Below are 26,594 nucleotides of genomic sequence, written 5' to 3' on the forward strand. Positions count from 1 at the left end.
ATACACTTGGAAGCCCCTATCACCCCGTGTGCCTCGGACCTGGCGGCTGCTCCGTGTTGTTCCGTGGAGCCTTCGGCAGCGCCCCGCGGGGCTGCAGGCTCTAGGCAATCTGCAGCCTGCCACTCAGGGACGGTTTGTTGTTTTGTACATTATTTACAGAAGAAGACATTTTGTGAGGGACAGGCTATGTTTTGTTATTCATTTCAAGTCTGCTATTTTCATACTCGGAAGAAYGTGGATTGCTGGGGTAACACATGCAGCAAGACGCAGCAGTGCTTACGCTGCTTTGACACAAGCAGTTGGTGTCGTAGTTAAAAACCCTCTCAGCTGGTGACACAGCCCCCGTGCTTGTTCAGCCGAGAGGGCCGAGCTCGAGGCAGCGGCGCTGTGGGAGCCACGAGCCCACGCGGGGTGGCCGCCTGGACGCGTGCGTCGCCTCAGAGCACAGGGCAGAGCAGCCAGACCCTTCCTGTGCCCGGCTTAGCTTGGGTAGCTGTGGTGTTTCCCAGGGGACAGCACACCTAGGCACAGAAAGTTTTCTTTCTATGGATATTAGGATTCCCTCGCTCTCCCCTTTCCTTAGGCCTATTTCTCTGGCTTGCATGAAGCGGGCCATGGGGTCTGACAAGCACTTCTGAGGGGTGAACCAGAGCTTAACTCTAATTACAGTCACAGGGAGGCTGTAATATAAAACATTGATGGTTTCAGAATCCCCGTGTGGTGCTCAGAGGTACCGTTGCCTCTTAATAGGCCCCAGAGTGTATCAGGAGCCCACCCTGTCCCCGCTGTGGTGCCTGGCGTGTGCAGGGAGACTCTGCGCCCTGTCGGAGATGTGTGTGGGTTCACTGCCTTGTCAGACAGGCGCTTGCAGGGTTGAGCGGCGGCTTGACTTGAGACAGCTGCTCAGAGGCAGTGATTCTAGAGCATCAAAAGGCTTGAAACTAAGCAAGCACCCTTGTCTTGCAGGGAAATTTAAGGATCTATGGCAAGCAGGTGATTAAAGAAATCTCGGTGCCTGGCGTTCAGGCAGGCACTTCTGGAGGCTGCTGTGCAGTGTCCTCGGGCACCCTTCGAGGTCATCCATCAGAGGAGAGGCAGACTGAGAGCAGAGGCCATGTCCTCTGGGAAACCCTGTCCCAAACCTCCATGTACAGCAGCAAATAATCATTAACAGAGAAGCCGTGGTACTTCTCATTGGCTTCATCTCATGTTTTTAAAGTTTAAATGAGTAAAAGACATATTATTTTACTGAACGCAGAGTTTTTAAAGTCAAGTGGTAGGAACAGACTCCTTTTGGCTTGAAACCTTGTATTGTAATAATTATTAGCTCAGTAAARGTTTCCTACTATTTGCCTTTTTCACTTAGATTCCTTGTTAATAAGATTTATACCAACCTCTCATTCTCACCCAGGACGCTTTTAAACTAGTCTCCACAAGAAGACGAAACAGAGGATTGGTTAGTGCTCTCCTCAGCCCATCCTGTCAAGCTGCAGGTGTGGAAGTGGCTGGAATATTTCYGTGAATCCGTGCCTTGCCACCAGTAAGCTCAGCTTCAGGGAATAGCTCACCACATCCCTTGTGTTTATGGGGGTGTAAATCTGTGTGTTTGTCTTCTTGTGGGCACGTATGAAAGATCAGAGGATAATTAATTTGTCTTCTACAATATAAAAGATAAACACTTATAAGAGTTTAAAAGAGCTGCTCTGTTTAACTACTGTACAAGTTCTTGAGTATATCCGCAGTAAAATGGGAAGTTCTTGTGTATATCCGCAGTAAAATGGGAACTGCTGCTGTTATTTTAGCAAGAGGCATCCATGCCGTTATCTCCTTCTAATAGCTTGTTATCCTGTGTGTTGGAGTTCAGAGGTCTTGAAATGAGAGGAGGATAAATAACCTGCTTGTTCCTCTTTTGGAAAAGAAACTGTTTTCCCACAGACTTCCTAAGAAAGATGTCCTAGTGCCTAGTGATAATAACAATAAGTTGCAATTGCACTTTAGCTGGAAATGTTTGYACTTTGTTGTTCCTGGAAGACGGTAATAATGTAGCATTCAACTCATATTGTTACAAATAAGAGTCAGGGGTGAAGACCTTAAAAGATGCTCAAAGGTATTTTTTCTCCCTCATTAAGTTGTTTTGAAAATGCCATTCAATTTTCTGGAGTCTACTCTGCCAAAGGAAATAAATTTGCTCTTGAGAGCATTATTATCAACTGGAAGGGTAAGTTATCTCCGACAAGTTTCATTTAGCTCTATCTAGAGGGATGCAAATTTCACCAAAGACAGAGAAATCTTCCCAGCCCTTCTTTCAGGTTGGTGGCAATATTTTAATAAGAAAACCCCAAGTGTCTCCTGTAATATTAGTATTGCTACAGTGAAAAAGGACTTCAGTGTCCTGTTTCAAACTTGAATTAATTTACCCAATAAAAGCCTCACACTGGACAGTTAAAAGAGTGTCTAGATGATGATGACAATACCGGCTGTTCCAGGGAACTGCTGCTTGCAAAGGTGTTTGCTGACAGATAGGAAATAGATAAGAAACAGTAAGAGTTATAGAAAAGTGTTTATTGAGAAAGTTTGTATTGCACGCTTCTCAAAATGCTGGAGTTGCTGGAGGCAACTTTCTTCTATTGTTACACGATCTGTGAAGGTTAGTGTATGCTGATCTTCTCTATGCCTCATAAAACTCTTAATCATAGATATCCCGAGCCAACAGCTACTGTATTAGATATACTAATACACACAAAAGAGCATGCTGCTTATGAAGGTAAGATGGCTATGACTAAGTATATATGTGCATACATATTTATTTGTGTATATAGTAAAGCCAGATTGCAGCTTCCTGTTTAACTCTTCAGAAGGGGGGATCAGAGCCCCTCAAGGATGCTCTGCTGCTTCATGGCAGCATAAACAAAATGGCTGTGGAGTTCAGCATAGCTCTGACATTTTGGTTATAATGCCAATAAACAAGAAACCCCCCGTGGCATGTTGACTGACTTGTTTTCCTCAGCAAAGCTGTAAAGAACTGTAGTGTACTTCCAGAGTTACTGTGTTGCTTTCTCCCCCTTACTAATTAAATAAGGATTTTTAKCTTGAATAAATGTTTTGGGGGTGGCTATCATACCCAGCGTTACACACTTTTGCTCTACGTCTTAATCATGCTTTTTCTGTAGCTGAAGGCAGTAAAGCTTCAGTTACTGGAGACAGGAGCTAACACAAGGAAAATTTCCTCTGACTGAAAGCTGAAAGGGCTTGGGATTTTGTGCGTTTTTTTGTTTGGTTTTTGTGTTTTGATTTGTATGATTGAGTCTTGGGTGCATAGGGTTTTGCAAGTCTGGCTTAGACGGCCATTGGCGTGCAGCTAAGCCAGGTAAATTTGTTGAATTACCTACTCAGGAAGACAAGCTAGTAAAAATAAAAAGCTGGGGCTTCATGTCCTATTTCTGCTGTAAATAATCCTTCATTAACTGTACAGTCATCCATCGTCTGTGGCTTAGAGTGATGCCTTGGGCATTGCTAACAAGTAGGGTCATTTCAGGAGTTTCCTGGTGTCTTGGAAAGGTAGAAGATGGCAGGAAATGGAGCATCATTTGTTCAGTCTTAATACCTGGTGTTTTGGACTATCCCAGCATTACAGCCTGCCTCTCCCTCCTTGTGAAGGCAGTGAAGTGGCTTGGTGTCACTTTGGGTCTGTGTGTCAGAGAAGAATGAGCAAASTGGTCTGTACTGGTCAGCAGCAATGGCTTTTTTGAAGTAGGGTTGTATTTTCAAAGTGATTCTTCTTGTTGCAGACTGAGCAAATTTGGGCCCATGGAGCCSTGAATAATCAATGCCTTAAAATCTGCCAAACACCAGTCAGTCCTCTGCAGAAGAAAATATTTGTTCTCTGTTTGCTTCATAGCAAGCGGACCTGGAGAGCTCAAGATTCTGACTGAGACGGCAGCTAGTTAAATTTAGGGAGGAATGACATAAACAAAACAAAACAAAACAAAAACAAAAATACCATAAACCCACAGAATTAATGGGAGAGAGACTTAGAGACACAGAAACATATTGTCGTGGCCTAGCCTACAGATCTGTGTGCTCCTCAGAGCTCCTGTGGAAAACAAATCTAAGACAGGCAGGGCTGTTCTAAAAATAATGTGGAATTTTATTTACACACATATACAACAGGTATTTGCAGAGGTGCTGAATTTCTCTTTGCAATGCCTGAGCTCTGACTGTAACCCTCAATCTGAGCATCCCAGTGTGCATTGCATACACAGAATGAATGTACCCTCCTCTCTGCACTATAGGCTTGGCTCAGTTTGTATCATAAACTAATCCAGCTTGTTGAAATTATGGGCCCAGCCCTACGGTTGTACATSTGCTGAGTTCAATGGGAATTTTACCATAGGAAGGATGACATAAAAAGTTGTGGTATTGGTGCAAACTTAATCTGGAAAAATGCACATCTCTCTTACCAAGGAAAGCTTAAAATTAATGAATCTGGAGTTAGAGAGAGATCTAATGAGTCTTCTTTCTTGTCCTCAAGAAGGGTAATACATTTAGCATGCTTGTAACTTCAAAAGATTCACCTCAAGAATCCATAATTCTGGCAATGTCTAGGTTGTGATTACAGTGTGGCATGAGGGTGGGGATGTGTGTGAGGGGAGGCAGTTTGGGACATGCCAAAAAGCCCTGTCTTATGCACACTGTAATAATTTGACTTACTCCTGTGCAATGGGTGTAGGATTTCACGTAGCGTGTACCCAAAGCTGTYGCATAGCCACCAAGAGAAGTGAAGTCTGGTTCTGGACTTCTCCAGTGCAAGCTGAAATCTACCAGCTTCTGCTTTGGACAAAGCACTGTTCACTAATTCCCAATAGACACCAAGCTGGTAGGTTTGCCTGCTTGTTTATTAATTACTGCTACATCTTGATCTTCTTTGCTAGCTTATGACATGGATGCAATGTTTCCATGCATCCCCACTTGTTCTCTCAGACGTTTTAATGAATACACATCCATTTTATTTGTTTCCAAAAGGCAACATAGGTCATTTTTCTAGTTTACACACTACAACTGAAAGTAGTGCTTCTTTGAATACATCTCACGTGCCGGCCCACACTGCAGGTCCCTGAATACATCCTGAGCTCTAGGTGATAGCTGGATATGTAATATACATATTATATATAATACACGTTGCACAGCTTGTCTGTCCTTCCAGCATAGCCGAAGCACTGCTGAAGCCAAAATGTGTTCTCTTTTATTTTTTATTATCTTTTTTTTTTCTCCAGACATTCCTGATTTTATGATTTTTTATGTGTGGAGATAAAAATACTTAGCTTAAGCAATGCCTTTTTGCTGATTGTATCATGTGCACCTGAGATTTACTCTGCGGGCGCAGTTTTAAATTTCATTTAAAAGGTAAGTACAATAATATGTGATACACAAGTCAATTTCTTATTGCATCCTGGGTTAAAAATACAGAGACTATAGAAGATGCCAACCTGTGATTACAAACTACTTCTGATGAGGACAGAATTAAATATCCAGGATTTTCTTTCAGTGTTTTGCTGACATATGGTGCTTCTAATGCAGTGACATATTAATGGACTAGTTTTAAAAGAGATGGACAGTGCTTAGCAAGGAAGGACAGGATACGCATTATAAGACAGCTGGTTCTGCCTCTGCTGGATTATGGAGACAATATATGTTGGGCAGCTAACGAGTCTCTGTTGCATAAGATAGATACTCCTTATAATAGAATTGCCTGCTTTGTCTCTAAATGGGGTTATTATACACACCATTGCACAGTGTCTGAAGAGCTTGGTTGGCCCCTGTAGAGGGCTAGGAGAGAAATAAATTGGAAAACAATTGCACATAAGACCTTCAATCCATCAAGTGCTCCATATTTATCCAAATTACCGGTGCACTCTTCCAAAATACAAATCGGCTATACATTCAGGGGTAGAATGTTAATACTGACCGGACACGTTTTGACAAGGCAGATTTTTCATGTGATGTTGCTGTTAACTCGTGGCAAAATCTTCACCCACAGGAATAAAAGGTAGTAGCAGAAGCCACTTAGAGTGACATAACAGCTCTCCACTGAGAGTTAATTCTCAGTTGAATTTTTGTCACAGTGCAGACTCCTGCCTGAGACTCAGGAGGTCTCCTTGATTACTCTGAACTGTGAAGAAATTCCCTGCATTTTTAAGGAGTTAACCCCCAGTAATGTGCAGAACCGAAGGGCAGTGTTTGTAGAAGTGATCCATGGTTTGAAGTGCTTCCATTTTTGGGTAACTGTTCAGTGTGTGATTTTTAGAAGGTGCTAATGTTTGGAAATTGTGGACTCCTTTCGCTATTATAGATTAAACACCCAGGATTTTACACATTCACAATAACAAGTAATTTTTGGAAATTCTGGCTCAACCGCTGAGCAAAGTTAAATGCACAGTTTAATGGCCCCTTTTCCCCACAGCAACAGGGAGTTCTCTGGTAAGAGATGCAGACAGAGCTTCCAAGAAGGTCAGTGAAAACCTTTTTTTGAAAGCCTGTGTGAATACCCACATATCCTACTACTTACTTGCCATTTTTGTCCTGTTCAGTTAAACATCCCTAGGTCTTTTGTCTGCAGGTGCTGCTTCTAGTCAACTCCTGTTCGCTTGCAGCTGTCTGGATACCTTCCTAAATGATGATAAATAATAACAGGCTTAGGCTGGCAGGGTAGATGATTAAAATATTGAAATGTGCAAAGCTGCAAGGATGGCTTTGTTCAGTGCTTTATTCCTCAGACAGGAAAAAAGGACATCCTCAAAACAGAGTTGAAAGCAGTCTCTCARTAGAGAAACTTGCAAGTTGGTCCACAGTTTTCCATTCAGGAATGGCTATACCCAATCCCATGAGAATTGAGCTTTAATCTCAAGGAAGGACAGATGCAGGACAAAGAGAAATTATTTGCTGRTGCTGATGTTAGTCATAGTTGTTATTATGTGTAATTATTTGTCCTTCTCTCCCCTATCCCAGAGCCTCTCAGTTAAGGTGAAGGATTTATATATATGTGTGTCTATATAGACACTTACATACACAGGATGTATGGATATGTGTATACTGAGGTGCTTTGTTGGACTCTTTGGAAGAAGGAGCGATCTCTTTGCTGAGATTTCAKCAGCCTGGTCAGTCCCTGTTGGATGGTACTGTGATCCTTAATACAAGGCAGTGCGGCGCATGAGAAGAAAGATTACAATAAACACAGTTATTGGCGATTAATTTCCCACCCCAGATACTTTCCCCGTAACTGTTTTATGTTCTCTGCAGTAAAGCGTGCTCACATACGGCAGAGTTTAAGAGGATTTTGCTCGTTGCTCAAACTAGCTGGATGTTTCTTTTAATGAGCTCTCCCACTGCTATCACAACAACTTTAAATACCTTATGGCTAGAGAGGAAAGACTGACACACAGGCAGATTTGTTTCTCCAAATATCTTCCTGATTTAGTTGCATTTTTCAGCGACGTTGATTTCATCGCAGGTTGCGCTGCTGCTGTAGCAGTTTTAGCATTGATGGGAGCTTTTCCTTCCTTGCTTTCTTAGGAAAAGGAGAAGCTTTACGTGGAATTGAAGCACGTCTTGGCCCGCCAGCCTGGGCCTGAAGCAGCTGAGCAGCTGCAGCTCTACCGACACACGCTCCGGGAGAAGACTAAGCAGCTAAAAGTAAGAGGTGCTCCCTGTTTCTGGCCATGGGGCTGCTGGGCTCGCAGATCTATGGCCTGGGTGATTCCAGAGTGCTCAGCTTTAAGGAGACTTCCAGTGATCGATGCGCAAGCCTTAGCATATAATATCAGGAAAATAAGGCTAATACTGCGTCCTCCCCTAGGGAGAACCAATGGTGGCGGAATAGCTTTTTGTCACATAATGTTTGTGTGTTTCATTAAAAAAGAGAGGGGGAAAAAAGTGTTATTGTGCAGCATATTGCTCTAAATGCTCTTTGTGCATGTACATCCTGGGACRCAATCCATTTTCCGTTGGGTTTATTCTCCTTCCCTTTTCTTAAATTATTAAGATCTTGTAATAAGCAAATCAAAACCATTTCATTTCCTTTTAACAAGCTAGTGGAAATGTATTGAGAAGCTGGTCTTAAATTCTTGTTATTTCTCCTGCAACACATACACAAATATTAGACTCGCAGCCTATTGCAGAGATTACAGGAGTAACCCATCCTAACCCCTTGCCACCAGAGGGAGGATTTCCTGGTTCTGAAGGAACCTTCTGGAAGACTTTGAAAGCATGACATTAAAAAGTGATTCTGCAATAGGATGAGTTGATATTTTCACGTTCTTGCCTGCATGAAAGATCGCTCTCCCCAGGAGTTCATCTGCTTTTACAGCTCCTTTCACTATTGAAGCCATCATCTCCTGTTCACTGCATCATAATCATGTCTATCCTAACCACGAGTTAAAAAAATGCTGGAGCAGATGGGCCCTTAGGAAACAAAGAGCCTGTTATGCAAATCTTCTTAGATTTCCACGGAAGAGAAAGGCAATGTACAAAATGTAAAACAGAAGCCAAAATTTAGCTAAACTGAATGTGATATGAAGTTTTCCATACGGTTCCCATTCGTCCTTAATGCAGTAAATTGCTACTGTGCATTTCAGGCCCAGTATGCTGTTACATACTGCTGTGCATGTCATTCTGTGGTGYCAGGTCAAGTTATTTTCCTTCTTAAAGCAGGCGAGCCCACTGTGCATGCTGCTATTCACACATGGAAGCAGAATTGTATTCATATTTGCCCTGCCTGAAACTACTTTGCCTGTGTAGATTTAATTACTTCAGATCACAAAGTGGATCCCTGTGAATAAAACCCATTAGTGAAGTTCCAATTTCATACCGGCAGGTCTCATAATGCCGGCATGAAACAAGTATGGAAGTTGTTTTGGAGAGGTGGAACAAAAGCTGTACATTAAAACTGTAGAACATAATGACTTTTCGTATACGGTTAAAATTGGTCATCGGTTAGAAACACTAATAATGATCAGAAAGGCAGAGGGTGGAAAGATTTCTCAGTAATAGTTGCTCTGTTCATCGAAAGTCTAGGCACTGGCAGCCTCTTTCCTAGGTGGTAAAAGATGGAAAACACAACTCTGATTTCACTGCAAGCATTTAAGGCATTTTGAAATGTTCAGTTCACATTATGTTTCATAACTTTCAATTCTGTCTTGTTATACTGGAGCCTTTCATTTTAAATACCATSGTTTTGCTCAAACTGCAAATCTGCCATTACTTTGTTTTTGCTGTTATAAATTATTTACATCAGAAGTGTAAAGTCGAGATATAGAAATGCTAGGAAAACATTACTTGTTAGAAAATGAAGTCTTTAAAGTTCCTGAGTATTATTTTTAAGCCATTAATTTTGTGTTTTCATCTAGATTTGTGTCCCAGAATATTAAGAGCTAATAKATGTAGTAATAATACAATTCCAGAGATGCTTTGGGTATATTTTACATGTTTTATTGTAGTTAAATGGCACAGCCTTAGTTTTGTAAACTGTCCTTAGGGGGCAGAGGTGGTCAAATGAAACATCATGATGAGATAATGATGATGGGATGTGCTAGGAAATAATGATGCCTTATACGGTTGAGTGCGAAAGGAATAAGTGCTTGTAAAACTTACTTGTATGTGAAACTAACATCTTCTGTTTCAGCTTTTTGTCTTTTGTTTGTTAGGTTTTGTCTTCAGAATTGAATATGTATGAATCACAGAGCCAAGAATACAAATATGAAATTGAAAGACTTGCCAATGAACTTTTGAATGTGAAAAAGAAATATCTGGCTCAGAAACGCAAGGAACAACAGGCCAGGTATGGGACAAAAATAGTTTTGTCTGTCCGTCTCTCTGTATAAGYCTGCTTTTTTAGACTCTCTGTTACCCTTTTGATCAGAACATGACCAAATTTCACTGAAGTCGTATAATTTTACTAATTTTCCTGAGTCTTTCCCTTCATATTACTTCACCTTGTTTAGATTTCCCTTCATCCATGGACATGACAAAACCAGTGTTTCTGTGTCTGATGTCGTACGGTCCAGTTAAACAAATACTCATGTCACTGAGATGGTGCCCAGAGGACACAGAATAGTGTCTCGTTTCTCACATCTAATGAGAAATTCTCAAACATTATAAGAATCTCAACGTGTTATTCAACTTAGTATTAATATGAAATACCTTTYAAGAAGCACCTTACGTGAGGAGATGACCTTTCTTCAGGTGGCAACTACATTATGCTGATGTAAGAATAATGTCATTGTTGAGACTGATGAGTTTCCCCTTCTGAGGCTCAGTGTCTTTGCCAGTGGTTGCAGAGGAGAAGGACATTCCCCATCCACTTCTTGTTCTCTTCCTACACTCAGATAGAGGAGGGTGGGCAGTGCCTGTATCCTGGCTTTGTAGGACTTCTTGCTCATTCAAAGGGAGAGGGTAAGAATTTTCCTGCAGAAAGCTCTCATCTCTTCTTTAACCACGGGAAGTTTGATGGCTCTCATGTCACACTCCACAACTGAGCATTCAGCTCCTGCTCTCAGTTAAAAATAAATGACTAGGACTCAACTTGCGATCTGTTAAAGTGACCTGATTTGAAGGGGTGGGGAGATCAGGCTATTCTGATAATGAATTTCCAGTCTAGGCTACCAAAATTACTGATCCCTTTTGAAAACTGAGTTACTTGACTTTTTCTTTTATAGAAATATTTCTCAGATTTCTGCAGTCAGCTAATAGAATCTGTTAGTTTTTATTCTCTATATGTCTTTTGTCTTTCTTCTGCTTTGCTTCTTCATGCCGTCCCTTCCTCATACACACCAAAACTCACAGCTCTGTGTTGCTGAATATAATTAAAATCTGCCTGTATCCATTTCTTTCTTAATCATGTTTTAGTGAGCAGTTTTGATGACTGAATTAGCAAAAAGAGTCAGTGATAAACAGTGACCTTTGTCCATCTGCAAATTACATAAGGTTGCCTTAATGTTTGGAATTAGCGACAATTGTGCAGTGCTAATGGCCTTCCTGGAGCTCTAGGATCAATACATGAGGCTACCGCAATGTCTGGTAATCCATTTCCAGCAGCTAAGTATCCTCTTCACAGTAGTTTTAATGTTTGCCTTTGGATCTTGGCTTCATGTTTCTTTCTGTGCATCCGTTTAGAAGAAACTCACCTGTGTTTTGTTGTTATATCGAACTTAAATTAATTCCTGTCAAAAATATTGAATAAAACACTTTGTTGGGGACTTATATGCTTAAAATATACATATRTATACATATTTATGTGTATAGCGTGAGATGATAGTGATTGAACTTGGATCTGTTAATCCACAGCGCGTGGAATTTTCCTGATGTGGATCAATCAGTACCAGACTCATCACACAGTTTATAGGTCCAGGGTGTGTGTCTCTGCCTCTAGTTCAGTTTGAAGGTTGTTCTGCATGCAGGCAGGCATGGCTACAGTCCTGCGAGCACAGTAGCTTTGTGACACCTCCGTGCTGGAAATACATCCACATGCTGCTGCTGCTGCTGCTGCTTCATAGCCACAGCATCTCCTTCCCCCCGGCGCTGGCTCAGCATTTCCCCTCAGCCCTGGCGGGCACTTGTGCTCTGTGTGTGGCAGCCAAGGCCAGCCAGGTGCTGGGCTTGCTCTCTGGGCCACCCTTCGCTGTGGTCTCCACACAGACCTGCTAGGCCACATCCTGCTTTAAGGGACATGCACCTCCCAGAGCCCAGCTCAGCACATCAGTCCCAAATAACCACCACCGCTGTAGTCTCTAGGTTCCTGTTTGTATTGCCCAGCAGCAGTGGAACAGAATCAACCATGTTACATGATTGTCCTTCKGCAAACTGCTTTCCGTGCGTGGCATTTTGGCTGCTCTCCGCAATAGAGGGAGCCGGTTCTGCAGCCAGAGCCCTCCCCAAGGAGCCTTTTGCCCCTTGACGTGCAGCCCTTCCTCACTGCTCGCAGCCTCAGGCCGTGCTGGCAAGGCAAAGCCTGGCATGTAGGCACCAGCCAGAGAGCCAGGGCTGTTGGATTCTTACAGTCTCACGTTGTTCTAAATCCCAAGTGACAGGTAAGCCCTGACTTCATCTCTATCACACTGGCTAATGTTAACACCATGTCTGAAATAAATGTGGCTGGTTTTGCTGATAAAAAGAGGATCCTGTAAGGACAACAACGTTAGCAGCATTATTGACTATGCTGCTATGAAAGAGAATTTATGCTCTCAGACTACTTCATGCAAAGGTATCATCTAAAGCTTTTATTGATCACACAAGACAGTTCAGGTTTGTGATTTAAAGACTTGATATTGAACTAATGCAGTTTTCCATGGGATGCTAAAGGAATTTAATAAGAGACATCAGGAATTTAGCTTTCTTCTGCATCTGAGCTGAAAATGCATTTTGCTTGTGGATTTGAAATCCTCTTTTTCTGCTGTCTAATTCTGAACATCAACTTTCCTGGATGCTTTGGAACTCTTTTCCTCACTCCCCTCATTCTCTCCATCTGCTTCTTGCTTCCTTTCAGCTTCATTATTTTACCTAGTTGCCTCCAACACCTGCATGTCAATTTGATCCTGGTAAGGACTGGTAAGAAAATAGGAAACTGGCTTAAATCTGCACCAGAGACTCAGTGCTTCAGCCCAACTCACGTAAATAACCATACTGAGTAATGTCAGTAGGAGGTTTGGCACCTGGCTGCTTGCACATTAATTCTGTGTAATCTATCAGTTCAGTTGTACAAAATTTTCCAAACCTCTTGAGTGTCTCTGGGACTGTCTGCATGGGAGCCTGGTGCCAGAATGAGCAAGGACTCTGGAACCTCTTCTCTCTCCAGAGTTGCAAGTCCAGCAGTGGGATGGTTTGAGCTGTCTGAATGTAACATGTTAGTTCTTAGTCCTGTCAGCTAGCACTTCCGTTAGTGCTACATTGGTGTCATTTAAAGCATTTACAAATCATCTTTATGTTTCAGTTCATCTGAGTTATCTTGCATATCGAGTCATCATACAGGGCTTCTCTGAGCTTCCTTCTCTCTCCCTAGCTGTTATTACTGAGGGGCAGTCTGAAAAATACTAATTCTAGCAGGTCTTTTCCCCTTGGGGGGACTGGGGACAGTAATCAATCAAAACTAGATTTTGCAGAAGCCTAAATTTTGCAACACTCATGTTTGTATCTCAGTCTCAATGCCTGTGAAATAAAACGGTACTGACCTCCTTTGTAAAGCCTCGAGACCACTCCTGTTATGATAAACTAGTACTTCACAAGCCCCACTTGGTTAATTATAAATATCTCAAAACCTAGCTCGRAAACCTCCAGGTATATCACAGCGAGTTTGAAACACTGTCCTTTATATTTGTTCTGCTGCACTTACCTCAGCAAGCTCATTAGAGAGGAACCCACGACCCCTTGTTTTGTTCTCCTAAGGATGCCAAATTCAAGGCCTCCCGGGTCCTCAGGCAGAGCAGGTTCCTGGGACCATCACTGCACACGCGGCCCCATGTTAGTTTTCTGCAAATGTAGCAGGCAGGATAATTATCACTAGAACTTTGTTAAAATGGGAAGACAGAATAGCAGTATTTATTCATTAAAATTCAACAAAGGGAAAGTATCTCCCCATTGCGCCTTTGATGAATGTGGCTGTTTGTTTGAAAACAAACGCATCCTCRCCAGAATGGGATGATGATTAGAAATCTGAAGTCAGGGAGCTCTTGCACAGACTTCTTCTAATGAGGTGCTCTGACCATTTTGGGGCTAGCATTAAGAGAGCTCATTTGTTTCTGATTTTTAATAATTCCCCAAAACATCAGCAGTCTTGTAATTAGATCCAAACAGACACCTAGTCTTGGTGGTTTAGCCTAACAGGCTTTAATCAACAAATTTTTAATGATCTCTAGATACAGGGTTTCATCAAAGAAACTTGGGAGGACACAGATTTGCTTAGTTTCTAAACAGTTGGAATGAAAAAATTTTTTCCCCTTTTCTTTGTTTCTTTGTCAAGGGAGAAGGAACGATCCTTGACGGACATGGAGCCTGAGTTTCCACGGCACAGGCCTGATGTTCCTCGCTTCACTGGAGGGGGCTTCGCTCTCAGCAGACCCCTTCCCAACGTCACAGCTTAGGAGCAGACTCACCTCATGGCAGTCGCTCCCCCAGTTCCTTGGTAAACTCCATTTGTATTGCAATGTTTGAGAAATAATAATTTAAAAAGTAACCCCGAATCATCTTTCCCTCTGAAATCACTGTGTTGCCTTCAGAAAAAGGCATTGATAGTAGAATTAATGTAATTTTGTTATACTAATTGTGGACCAGATTCTACCTTTACGATGTGAGCAGAAGCCTGCACCGGTGTTTCTTGTTCAAGTCTCTCTCTATGTAGCACTGTAACACCACAAAGTGCCTTAATATGTAGAGTCATATTCCCTTTATCTGCCTCTGTTGCAAACACTCACTCCATTTATCCTCTGACTGAAACCAACTGAAAAGATTGATAAGACAAGAAGAATTAATAACCAGGTGTTCCCGAGCCTACTGAGCAAATCCAAAATTGACAACTCTTTACTTAGATGTGCACAGGTAACAGCCCTTTGTGCAGGTAGCGTATAATTTGGTTTACCCGGTGTTTGCCACAATTGTTAATAAGATCAAGGGAGTTTGTGGCCACAATGTATGTTATTAAGAGTGTGATCCTGTTTACTCTGATAGACGTGAAGTGACATAGTGATGTCTGTTCAGCCAGGGAGACTATACACTCTATCTGGCACATACTGTCCTCCCCTATAAATCCTTCCTCCTGATTGAAACCTGGACTCAGAACATGGCACACTTTATTCTTTATTTTCTAGGCACTTGGGCATTTTTGTGACTTTCAGAAATTGTTTTTGTAATACAGCAGGAGCCCTCCAACCTTTCCAGCCCAAAGAGATTTAATTATCATTCATTAACAAGTGAAATAACAAAGTCACTGCATGAGATGTTGAAGTATAGAAAACTTTCTAGCTGTAAAATAAAATGTTTTGAAACTGGTTTGTACATGGAAGCCCTTTCCCAGCCTAGGGGATAAAAATGCTTGTCCAAAGAGATATGCTGATAAATATTTCACATGCACAAAAACCCTTTGCAAAGATTTTGATCTTTCCTTTGGTGGAATACATAATTAAATATTAAAGCTACTGTGGGAAACTTTTAATGGAAGTGTTTAATTCAGAGGAATCAAGTTAAATACGACAGGGAGCTACTTTGCTTTTACATCAGGGACTGGAACACTTAGTCATCAGATTTATTGTATTTTTCTTTTGTTCCCCAAATGCCATTATTGCACTTTCACTGTCAAATGCATTATGCTAAAGGTATCATTTTAGGACTGTCATGCTGTCTGAATCGTGTCTTCTGTGAGTGTGACATGTCCCTGTGGTTACAGTAATTCAGGTGCAGTGGTATCAGAATAACTGACCTGGACACTTGAGTTTGAGGGGATCTCAAATCAATTTGAGATGAGGTTTCTATAGGTGGTCTCTGTCAGGGGTTAACAGAGACCCCCTGTTAGGGGTTAACAGAGGGGGAGAGAGTCCAACTCTCTCTCTTAAGAGTTGGACTTTGCCCTGCTTCCTGATCCTGGAAGGAAAGAAATTTGGACTAAAATAAATTGGCAAAGGCACATTTATTAATGCATGTGAATAGGAGAGGCGCTGTTAGACTCACAAAACACTGTCACCCCATAGAGAAACAACATATTTATTACACTCTGAACTGTGAAGCATATTTCCTATCTTCACCCAGAGATTACTCAAGTCTATGTACGTCTTTCCTTCTGTTTGATGTCAGGATTTAGAAGACGAGGTGTTACAGTGATCACGGCCTAGGGAGCAAAGCCAAGCAAATGGCATCTGTTCCTCAATTGCTTTCATTTTTATGAATGCATTAATAAAACAGCTTCTTCCCTATGTATATGTACTTAATAGTAGCTTCCATTGCACAAATTGGACTATTTTTAGTGCGATGCTCCTGCCCTAAATAATTCTTGGCCTGAGTTTTCCAGTTTTGAAAATGGGTGTGATAATATTTAACTAAGGACTTGCAAAGATGAATTCACCTCTATCTGAAAAGCGCTTAGTTGTCTTAGATTAAAAAAAACAAAACAAAACAAAACAGAAAATAGCAGAGCACAGGGAATTGGTCCTGCCAGACCTGGGAAGCAAGTGCAGGAGCACTCAGTGTGCTCATCCACACCTTCGGGCTGCCAGATTAAAACATGCTGGCTACTCTGCCCAGGTTTATTGCATCTGTTACATACTTCCAAAGAAAGTAAAAGACATGTTGAATTGGAAAAAGAAAAAGACAAGAGCAAGAAAATATAGTCATTCTTTAAATTATTGGCAGTAACTTTTAGCAGAACTAGGGATTGACTGAGTGCAATGAGCTTAATTTACAGTGCTAGTGAGTCAGACCATTTCTGAGTTCATATAGTAGAATGAATTAAAGCACCCAATCCCTGCCCCCATCCACTCTCTAAAAGTCAGGAAACTTGAAAAATCACTGTAGATGCCTGGGAACCCAGCTGATGCTGAGGTGCTCTCAGCCTTCAAGGATTCAGCTCGCACGGTGGGGAAGGCAGAGCATTAATGAGAGTATCATTTGTTCAGTCACTCCTGCATTGGGAGCAGCGGTTCTGAGGAGCTGCTCCAGGTTTTGTTGCAGAATCACATTAATTGAGCTCCAGTTTGTGCAAGATGTAAGCCTGGAAGTAGCGGGCAGTCTTTAACTTCTTGTTCCTGGAAGACTTGGAGAAAGATGGAGACAAAGAGTGGTGATCCATGGCACTTAGGTAAGAAGGAGTCTTCCTTTATTTTAATGGATTGCACCTGTAGGAGCTTGCATAGTAAATCTCCTGGATTATCTTTCAGGGAGCAGGGTGTATAATACTGTTTACTATCAGGGTTCTTGCGACATATAGGCAATGTTTTAAGTAACTTCCCATATAACTTAAGCTCTGATCTGTCTGGTGGGCCTATATTCATCAGATGTGTGAGCAGGACTCAAACAAGGCACTRTAAAGTGAGCTATTGAGTTTTAAGYGCAGAGTGTGACCTTTCTGTGATTGCCTGTTAGCTGCTAGCATACTTGGCACAGGAATCCAGCCCTTAATTTACACTCRGCTTTATAAATTCAGAGCAGTAGTAGCACATACTGTATAACCGATAACACACTCTGCAGGTGTAAATCTGGGAACACGTTAAATAAACAGCAGTGTAAAAGCAGGTTACAACTCAGKCTTTGCAATGTTAAGAGCTCCAAATGTACCAGGGCAGGATTTGGAGAAGGAAAAGGGGAATCCTTGCTACCACATTAACAAGACATTTTACAAGAGATTTCACAAGAGTGCAGAGGCCCTGCCAGCCTAACAAGCCTTGATGACCCTGATTGGCCTCACCTGGGCCTTTATGTCCCTGATTGGCCTCACCTGGATTCTTCCCAGCCTATTTAAGCCCAGCCTGGGCCACCACCATCTTCCCAGGAGCTTTCTGGTGTTGTTGCTCTCCAATTTTGCTGCTGTGGCCCAGTGGGCTCTGTTGCTCCCAGGTCTGTGGAGGCTCCTGTTGATCTGGACTCTTGGCTGAGCGTGACTGCCCAGTGTGGTGTGTTTGCCTTGCCTGGGTGCCCTGCTGGCCCTGGGATCTCYCCTAGTCTGCAGGGAGCTGTACCCTGATGTTAGGATGGAAAAACAGCTATAGTGCTACCTGCTAAATAGTCTCAAGGAGCGAGCTGCTGCTGGATGGGAAAGGAAGAACCTGCAGGAAAGGTGACTCCAGGTGGTGAAAGGAAAAAGAGCAGCTCTCCTGGCAACGTGGGACAAGAAGCCCCTGCGGAGCAGCTTGGCTGTGTGTCCTGCGGCATGTTTTGCAGGTGGGTTGCAGTATCTGTGTAAGCCTCCACCAGTCTGTTTTCTTGTATTCTTGTACTTGGATGAAATTATTGCACACCAGTTGTAGAATTGCTAGCAAAGAGAGTGCTGATTTATTCCCTACCACCAGCACCTTTCCCAGGATGGAATTACCCTGGATTGAGATGGAGGGAAGCTGGTAAGAGAAGCCAGGCAGCCACCACCTCTGCAGAGGTAGCTCTGTGTTTCCTGAGGGCTGCCAGATCCTACCTGCCCATACCCAAACTGGCAAATCTAAATCAGGTCCACTTGTATTTCGGTACTTCAGTGGTGGAGGAATATTTTCCCAGTAGGTGGTTTAGCTCTTGTGCCTTTTCTTTTAAGGGAGAATATTTTTAGCTTGTTTCTAAAAGCGGYTGGTTGATTTTGATGCTCTTCCCTGCTTGTGTGCTTTTAAAGCTGCCTGCATGGGTGAGTCTGGCTGCCCTTGCCTTGGAGGTTGTCAGATTTGATCCTGCCATCTTATTTGGGACTTAATTTTCCAGCTCTCTGGGCTCTGAGCTTGCTGGGCTTTCTGGTCCCTCTCTTAGGTGTCTGAAATGTGTGGCCACACTCTCCCTGGTCAGGCACCCCTTTGATCCACTTGTGCCCCTGTGCTATGTGTTTCTGTTGCAACTTGTTTCAGGTGTGGGATAAGCAGCATCAGCTGTTGCCTCTCTGCAGGTTGGCTGTTATCAGCCCCTTGGGTTGGGGCTTCAAACACCAGTGTCTCACTGAGGGTCTGTGGGTGCTCTGAGCTAGGACCACCTTGTATGAATGCAAGTCTGGGTATGCATGTGCTCTTGTGAAGGGAGCCTAGCTGGGATCGTATGTTGTCAGCACTGAGGCTTTGATGATGCAGGGACAGGTGCCCAAAATTAGCTTTGGACTTGGGTTTTACTCTGAAGCAGTCCCTTAATCAGGTGCATCTGTGGCTGATCAGGTCCATCTGCAGCCTTTTAGTTGTGACCTTTTTTGCTGCAGCCTAGGTGCCTTCAAGGTCATAGGGAGGTGTCTGCCTCCCAGGGATGGTAAAAAGCTCTAGACTTGGGGGCATTTCACAGCTGTCCTCAATTCACTTCTAGTGAGCAGGGAGTTTTGTGGTCATGCACTCAGCACCAAGGGTGATCTTGCTCAGCTCMCAGGTGGGAAGTGGGTATAACAGTGCACTCCCTGCCAGTCTTGGCTACTTATCTGCAAACTGTTTTCAGTAAGAACCATTTTCCAAGGCTCTTCCTAGGGAGAAAGTGAAGTGGTAGTAATTTAAAACCATTTTAATTTGAAGTTAGCTTTTCTACATAGGCTTTTAATGTACTTAAGATTAAGTATATATTTGCCAGTTTTGTCAATCTCACTTTGCCAAGTGTCACTGTAGAAACAGAGYATGTTTGTGCAGTGATATAACACTGATAGCAAAGCCTTGTTGGTATCTGTAGACTCTAGTATGATTAAAAACAAATAGTAAGGGAGTGGTATTTTGCAAGCAGCTTCGTCATGTTAGGTGACCATTTCTCCCCACAGTCTGTATGGAGAAACTTGTTGACACCTTTCCCTCTTGATCCTTCTGAAGGCAAACCTGGAGCTTTGCCTTCAACAAGGGGTATTTCCAGAGAAAAGCAGCTGTTTAGCCAAAGAACAGACTTTTCTGAAGCATTGTGCCCCACTCCAATGAAAAAAATTGTTTTTCTTRAGACTGCTTGAATATTCTTGCAGTCACAAGTGATTGTGGCAGCAGTCACCCAATGGCAGCTGGGCTGTGGAGACTGTCCCCATGTGCTTTCCCAGTCAGCYGCACTGGCAAGTAAAGTGTGTTTGCTCAAACTCCCTTTGTCACCCCAGAGCAGGAGCTGCCTGTGGCAGCATTTCCAAGAGCCTCTCTCACTTGGCAATCAGGGCAAGCGAGGAGCAAACACATGTTCAATTACCATGTCTCTCCTGATGGGTGGCAACCTGCAACTTGGGGACCATCCTCAGAATTGCTCGTTTCTGCTCTACGAAGCCATGCTGAAACTTTGTCTGCCCCTTKCATGAAGTGTGTGCAGTGGCATGTGGCTGGATCTCACCGTGAGCTCGGGGGGCCTGGCCCTAATAAGTGTTCCCATTTGCAAGTCCCCACCTGAACCACTTCATCCTGCTTCATCTCCTGCAATTTCTGTGCAATCATTTGGATGTATTCTCTCTGGGCAGGTTAGCAAAACCTATCACTGAAGTTTTATCTTATCTGAGTGTGTACAAGTCTATCCATTTATGAAGTCCCTTGCAAATTCAGCTGCTATAGAGGGAAAAGAGAAAGGCAAGCTCAATCTCAAACTAGCCTTCTTTACTGGACTTGCATTTTTCTTTGCGTAGCTGTGAGATATTTAGTAGATCATAATGCTTGTAACAGTTGCTAATTCGGCTGACTGTTAATGGTAGTTTTTCCTTGCCAAAGAGGTTTTTCTCAAAATTCCTTAATTCTGTTTGGGTTTTGCTTGTTTGTTTTTTTGGGAGCAGATCTTGTTTTTTTGTGTTGTTGAAATGAGTCTTTTAATTTACATGCATTGCTGCAGAAAAATCAGAGCTTTGTGTGTCAACTGGAAGAAGGGAGCAATTAAGTGACTTCTGTTGCCTAAGTCAACACATCTCTGCTTGAGTACATTAGTGGGGATTTAGTGTATTTTCAATTTGCATCTAATCAGGAGCTACTCTTTCTTTGCTCTTAATATGATGCATTGAGGTGCTCCTGTACCTAGAGTGCTGAGGCTATGGTTCCTTGTGGGTCTGGCAGTGGTGGGTCCTGCTGGTGGTGAGGTGCCAAGGGAGGGAAGATGTGGGTATCTTTTGTGTTAAAGCACTTGATACCAATTCCCCTTCCTGGCCCCAACTTGGCCTCCTCCTACAGGGCAGAGAGACATTAGACACTGGCAGAGTCTGTGCCTGCTGCTGACAATGTGACTTAGATCCACAGAGATGCGGTGTTTTGGGTGAAGGACCTGAGTTTCCCCCATCTCRTACAGGGTGGGAGGTTGTCCCACGAAGCACTGGCTGACCCTGAGTGCCTGGCTCTGGTGGAGACTGYGAGGGCTGGATGGAGGAGCTCGATGGAGCCTGATCCGTTCCCCAGGCACGTGTGGACACAGGGCAGCCTTTCCCTGTGCTGGTTGGGCCAGGCCTGYGTGGGGAGCCTGTGCGGCTGGGGCTCTGCTGGCTCTCTGCAGGAGCCTGCGGCTTCCAGAACCGTCAGTCACGCGTTGTTCACAAGCACTAACATCCAAATCGGGAATATCAAGGGGAATTACACGCCAGCATTGCTTGTCTGATCGAGAGCTTCACCTTGTGCTCTCGAGGGACGTGTCTTGTAATTTACTGCAGGGCTGAGGGAGAGATGATTTTTTCCCTCTCCGCTTTAGCGTGAGCTGGCAGCAAACTATGTGAGGCTTCTGCCGAGCACCTCGGAGCGCTTGCCCGTTTCCTCTGCTGGCAGCTAGCAGACTTCTGCTGGGCTTTGACCAAGTTTTGCAGCTGAAGCTTGAGTTTCTTCATGCTCTTTTATTTCATGTGCTGGCAGCTCTGGTTCCCTGTAGGCACCTGCCTGTGTCTGCTTTGCCCTTGGCTGCCTCCAGCCCGAGGTCTGTGGGGAAAGCGGTGGCACAGGCTGCTGCCAGGATGGGGACTGGGCTCTTCTGCTGTCCAGGCATGTGAAACATCTGGGTAAAAACTGTATTGGAGGGAAGAAGGAGCCAGAGGCTGTGGCTGTTTTGCTGCTTCTGCTCTGGGGCAAGATGGGTTGAGGAGGCCTTTTTGCTGACAACAGACAGGGGCGTCCAAGAGCTTTGGYGCCACATCCTGAGGTAAAACTCACACGAGCACTGCGAGGTGTTGTGGTCTGGTGTGTTGTAGCACTATCTCCTGGCATTGGAGAACACAGATGTCCTGTCTCTTGTGACACCGTAACCTGCCCGACGTCCTCATCGCTGCCCTTGCAGCCCTGCTCATGTGCTGGTGCTGTCCCTCATGAGGGCTGGTGGGGCTGCCTAGTGGCAGTTGGGATGCGCTGCCATTCGCCCGTCTCCTTCCCTGCTGGCCCATCTGAGCAGCAACCCATGGGCTTTGATTAAACATGTCATAAAGTGGAGCACCAGGACTGGCTTCCCCCCGAGCTCTGGTAACATGGGCTAATTGACCTTAGGAAACTGCCTTTGGCAGCCCTTTTATGCTCTTTATGGGAAAGTCTTGCAATGCAATTACCTCTTGCAATGGACCTTTTATGGGGCTATTAGTTTAATGTGGCTCAGTGAAATTTGGCCTGGGGGAATCTCAAATTCTAGAAAATTTAAGAGGAGTGTGGGGGGAATRAAAATTCTCTGTGGATGTATTTGATTTTTTGAAAAAAAAAAAAAGGAGACTTGATATGTTGAGGAATATTCATGCTGGGAAATGCTGTCATTTAAAGTACAGTTGRCTGGATGTTCCTTAGAGCTGGTGAGTGTTGTGGGTAGATTGTTGGGGCGGGTGAAAGGCCAAAAAGTCCTCTGAATGGGAAGCAGCTTCATCCCCTTCCCCCCAGTGTGGACCAGGTGAAGGTGTGTCTCCATGCTTGGATTGAAGGCCCCAGCCTGTATGTGCACTCCTCTTGTCCTTGGCCTGCACTGAGGCTGGAGGAGGGAATTTAGRGAAAGGTGTCAGGCTGATGCCAGCTCCTCAGCACCTGCATTGGATGATGGCTGTTGTCTAGGCCACAGCCTCCTGTCCTCACAGAGATGTTCACGTGGCTACTGCAGAGCGCTGGTGTGTTTGGTCACAGCTTGGGGAACCCATGGGGTGCCTTGACCTGGCATCTCTACCAATGGAAGACAGGGCATTTTCTTGGTCCTGTCTGGCTAGAGGTGATGTCTTCACAAACTCTGCTGGTTTTATTGGCCTCACTGGGTGCCCAGGAAGCAAAACCTGCTCCACTGTCCTCTGATTTGATTGTGTTGTGGTAGAAAGTGGATTTTACAGAGCTCATGTGGCAACAGAGAGAAATGGTATCTGTAAGGGCATTTTGCCCTTTCCAGCACTTTCCAGGTAAATCCCACAAGAATGGGGCCAACGTAGACCATAATGACCATGCTTAAGGGAGACCTGTATTGTCTCTTGGGCAGGCAGCTGGAAGTACAAGATTATTTTGACTTCTGCACAGTTATACCTGTGACAGATCCATGTTTAATGCACTCTTGAAAGCCTTGGCTCTAGTGCACAGATGGGAATTTGAGGCAAAGCTGATGTAGGGGCTTGGGGGGATAAAGGTTCCAGGATCCAGGCCAGGTTGCCTGCACTGGCTGTCCTGGCCCGAGGCATTTTGTTCCCTCTCTCATTTGCTCAAAAGATGCAACTTCCAGAATAGAGCCCCAGGTGATCCTGGCTGGATTGGGCTGTTACAAGAAATACTGCAAATGTAGTAAGAAGTTTTTTGAGTCACTGCTTTCCATGTGGAGTCAGCACAGCAAAAGCAATGTTTGAGTGAGATACTTACCCTCTATTTGAATCTTTTCTTCTAATACCCTTGTCAGTCTTGCAGGCAGCTGCAGTTCAAATCACCTTGCATTTTTACTTGTGATTGCTCCACCTGATATGGTGGTGAGTGTTCATATCAAGTCCATGTGTGATAGATGATTAGATTTATGCTGTACTTTGCAGTCCAGGGGTATAAATGTTTTTAAGCTGAACAAACCACTTAAATACCAGCACAGTCGTCAGCTCCCTCATCAGCATTACRGATATGGGGAGATAAAATAGCAATGGTAATTGTGGTGTTGGTGCCACTGGCAAATACGCGAACAGTTTCCCAACTGCCATGTAATGTCTCTTGAACTGTACTTAGTGTGACTTGACTCATTYAGTGCAAGAGCGATGTGGATGGTGGGAATGCCTGCTCAAGTTTCCAGATATTAGGACTTCATAGGAGTCCTATGGACTCCATAGGAGTCCTATAAGGAGGATGCTTATTTAAAAGATATTTATATAATGTCAAGGATGTTTTGGTTCAGTTGCAACAGGACCTGGTCATGCTTGTGGCCACCTCAGATGTGTGGTGTGTGTGACCCAGGGCCTGTCTGTCTGGCCTCATCCAAAGAGGTTTCTGCATGGGCAGCTGCAGAGCAGGACGAGGCTCATGGTGCTGTTACACTCCTACAGATGAGAAATGACTTGTCTGCAGAGRGACTTGCCCATTGAGGTGGTTCTTGCACAGGGGCAGAGCCTGTTTCCTCTGGGTGTTGCTTCTTTCAGTTTAACTGAAAATGGTGCTGGGAGTCCAAGAAAACCAGCAGAACCGTTGGAGATGCCCTGTTCCCCAGCAGTGCTTCATGCTGCCGACAGGAGTAGGTCTGGCTAGCAAGGCTGAGATTGTATTTCCTTCTTCCTAATTACATTTTTGCATTTATCTCCTCCAAGGCTATGTTTTTGTTTAATCTATTTTTAAAGGCAAGCTTGTTACTGGTTTAGAACGGCGGGTAGACTTTATTGTTATTTTTTCCTTAATAGAGCAGGTCTAAGGAATTTTAAAGCACTGCTTCAGCATGGAAAAGCATCTCCCCTTATGATTTAACATTGATACTGCAGCCTGGTTTATGTTGGGGAACTGCAGCAAGTGTTGCAAATGCTTAAAAGGTGATTGTGCTGGTGATGGGCACACAAGTGGCATGTGCAGGGTGCTCTTTTAGGAGATGGGATGGGAAGGGTAGCCCTCATTGCAGCTGGGCTTTCCTCTCTGCAAACCTTCCTCCCTGCCTCAGCTCTGTTGGGTCTCCTCTGTGCAAGATGCCTGGATGTCCTGCCCTAAGCTCTGGTTGAATCTAGGGAAGTACAATACTTCTCTAGTGGTAAATGCCCTTTTCCAGAGCAGCAGATTGTGGAGGTTTGTCTCTGGTTTAGTGGAAGAGCCAACAGGGAGCATTTGGGTGCAGAGAGGAGCTCACAGCCTGGTGCTCTCCCCCAGCCTACCCAGTCTGCTCCATTGGTGCCTCTGCAGCCTTCCCCTCCCTTTTAAAATTAAGGCTATTGTAGCTTTTTTAGTGTTGAGAAGCTGCCAATGAGGAATGCAATCTTGGAAGCAAACTTTCCCAGTCACTTTCTAACTTCAAGAATAAAGACAGTCTTTATGAATAAAAAAAGAATTTCATAGAAATGTTGAACGATACTACAGCTGGTTGGGAGGTTTCTGCCTGAAAGCCCTTTAGCAGAATGTGCCAACTTGTTGAAACAGAAGCACTTCAAATRCATGTGCTTATTTTAACAAAAGTTGCTGCAGGAAGGCACTTAGAAATCCAAGGTAGGTTTTCTGGCTGGGAATGGGGTGGGGAAAGGAGGCAGGGTGGCTGGGAGCAGCCTGGGTCTGGGATGTTTGTTTGTGTTGTAGGATGCTGCAGGCCAGACCGAGCWCTTGAGCCCTGTGTGCTTTGGGAAATGGCTTGGCAGAGGCAGGACATGTTGGGAAAGGAGCATCCTCTCTAGCTGCAATTGTCCCTCCTTGTCTGGTGACTGTGTGGCCTCACTCCTCATGTAGTGAAGGGCAGTGAAGGTGTCAGTCCTGGGAATCCTTGTGGGCCTTGAAGTGGGAGAGGGTGGCAGATCAGATGCAGCTGCAATGCAACCTGCTGGTTTCTAGCAAGCTGTGGTGCTTTTTAAGGCCAAGCTAGATCTGCTTGAGGAGGAGGTTGCAGGGAGAAACCCCTGGAAAGGCTTTACTGTGTTTGGGGTCAGCYGCAGGTTTCAGCTCTGGGCCTGGTAAGTGCAGCTCCAGGCAGCAGAGCCCTGTGACAAGTGCTAATTTTGAGAGATTGTTCTCTGCTCTTGGATAATTATCCACTGGTCGCAGCAGGTGTCTGAGCATGGCTAATCTGAACAGCTTGGCATTTTGCTGCTTACTAAGTAATGTTCTCTGATTTGTTAATGTTACAAAGCATTTACCCAGTACAATGAAAGTTCAAGTGTTCTCCCCTGGTTCCATCATTCCTCAGGTTTACTCCATACAGACAAGAATGAAGCACATGGGCCTCAACATTGTTTACAATTAGTAGAAATTTGTCCTTTTATCACAGCCAGCTTCCCCCATTCACAGCAGCTGTAACACCTCAGAGCAGGATTGCTGAATGCCAGCACTGGGCTCTGAGGGCCTTGAGAGAGCAAGGGGACTTGCTGAGGGCCTCTTTCTAGGAGTCACTAGGACTGAGCATTTGTCATTGTCAGATGGAAGCTGTAGGGTAGGAGGTCATGTGAGAAATCAGTGCACAGAGATGATGTTTTCCTAGCAATGTACTGCAGGAGAGAGTGCCAGAGCAAAGCTGAGCTGTTGGTGTGGGTCAGCCATATGGGAGTGCAGTTCTGGCAGGTGGAGGTTGCTCTGCCCTGATGCRGCTTCTCCCATGGGCTGTGGTGCCAAGGAGGCAGTGCCGTTTCTGTGCTCTGCTCCGAGGGCGAGACCTTGGCCAAGGCTGTGTAGCCGCTGCTCAGTGCTGCGAGTTGGCATTGTGGAGATGTTTGGGGCCGCTTCTGCGTGGAGGGAAGGAGCTCACAGTCACAGAGTGGTTGAGATTGGAAGGGATCTGTAGAGATCATCTAGTCCAAACYCCCTGTTCAAGCAGGGACACCTAGAGCATGTGGTGCAGGGTCACCCTGTGAACTCTGCCATCCAGTCCTTAATCCATCTCAC

At 44.3% G+C, this 26,594-nt stretch overlaps 1 protein-coding gene and 1 long non-coding RNA gene across 2 annotated transcripts in view; both read left to right on the top strand.

Moving 5' to 3' along the window:
- CFAP58 (cilia and flagella associated protein 58) overlaps positions 1-14,373 on the top strand; it is a 55,338-nt gene extending 40,965 nt beyond the window's left edge. The window contains exons 16-18 of the mRNA XM_026050710.1: positions 7,570-7,689; positions 9,699-9,832; positions 14,006-14,373. Of these exons, the coding sequence (XP_025906495.1) occupies positions 7,570-7,689; positions 9,699-9,832; positions 14,006-14,126 (375 nt within the window). The 3' untranslated portion in view covers positions 14,127-14,373. The remainder of the gene's footprint in view (positions 1-7,569; positions 7,690-9,698; positions 9,833-14,005) is intronic.
- Positions 14,374-17,522: 3,149 nt separating this feature from the next.
- LOC112957140 overlaps positions 17,523-26,594 on the top strand; it is a 54,523-nt gene continuing 45,451 nt past the window's right edge. Inside the window, exon 1 of the long non-coding RNA XR_003251154.1 lies at positions 17,523-17,907. This is a non-coding gene — a long non-coding RNA (uncharacterized LOC112957140). The remainder of the gene's footprint in view (positions 17,908-26,594) is intronic.

Source organism: Nothoprocta perdicaria, unplaced genomic scaffold (assembly GCF_003342845.1).
Source record: "Nothoprocta perdicaria isolate Ctin4 unplaced genomic scaffold, notPer1 scaffold_7, whole genome shotgun sequence".
Lineage (NCBI taxonomy): Eukaryota > Metazoa > Chordata > Aves > Tinamiformes > Tinamidae > Nothoprocta > Nothoprocta perdicaria.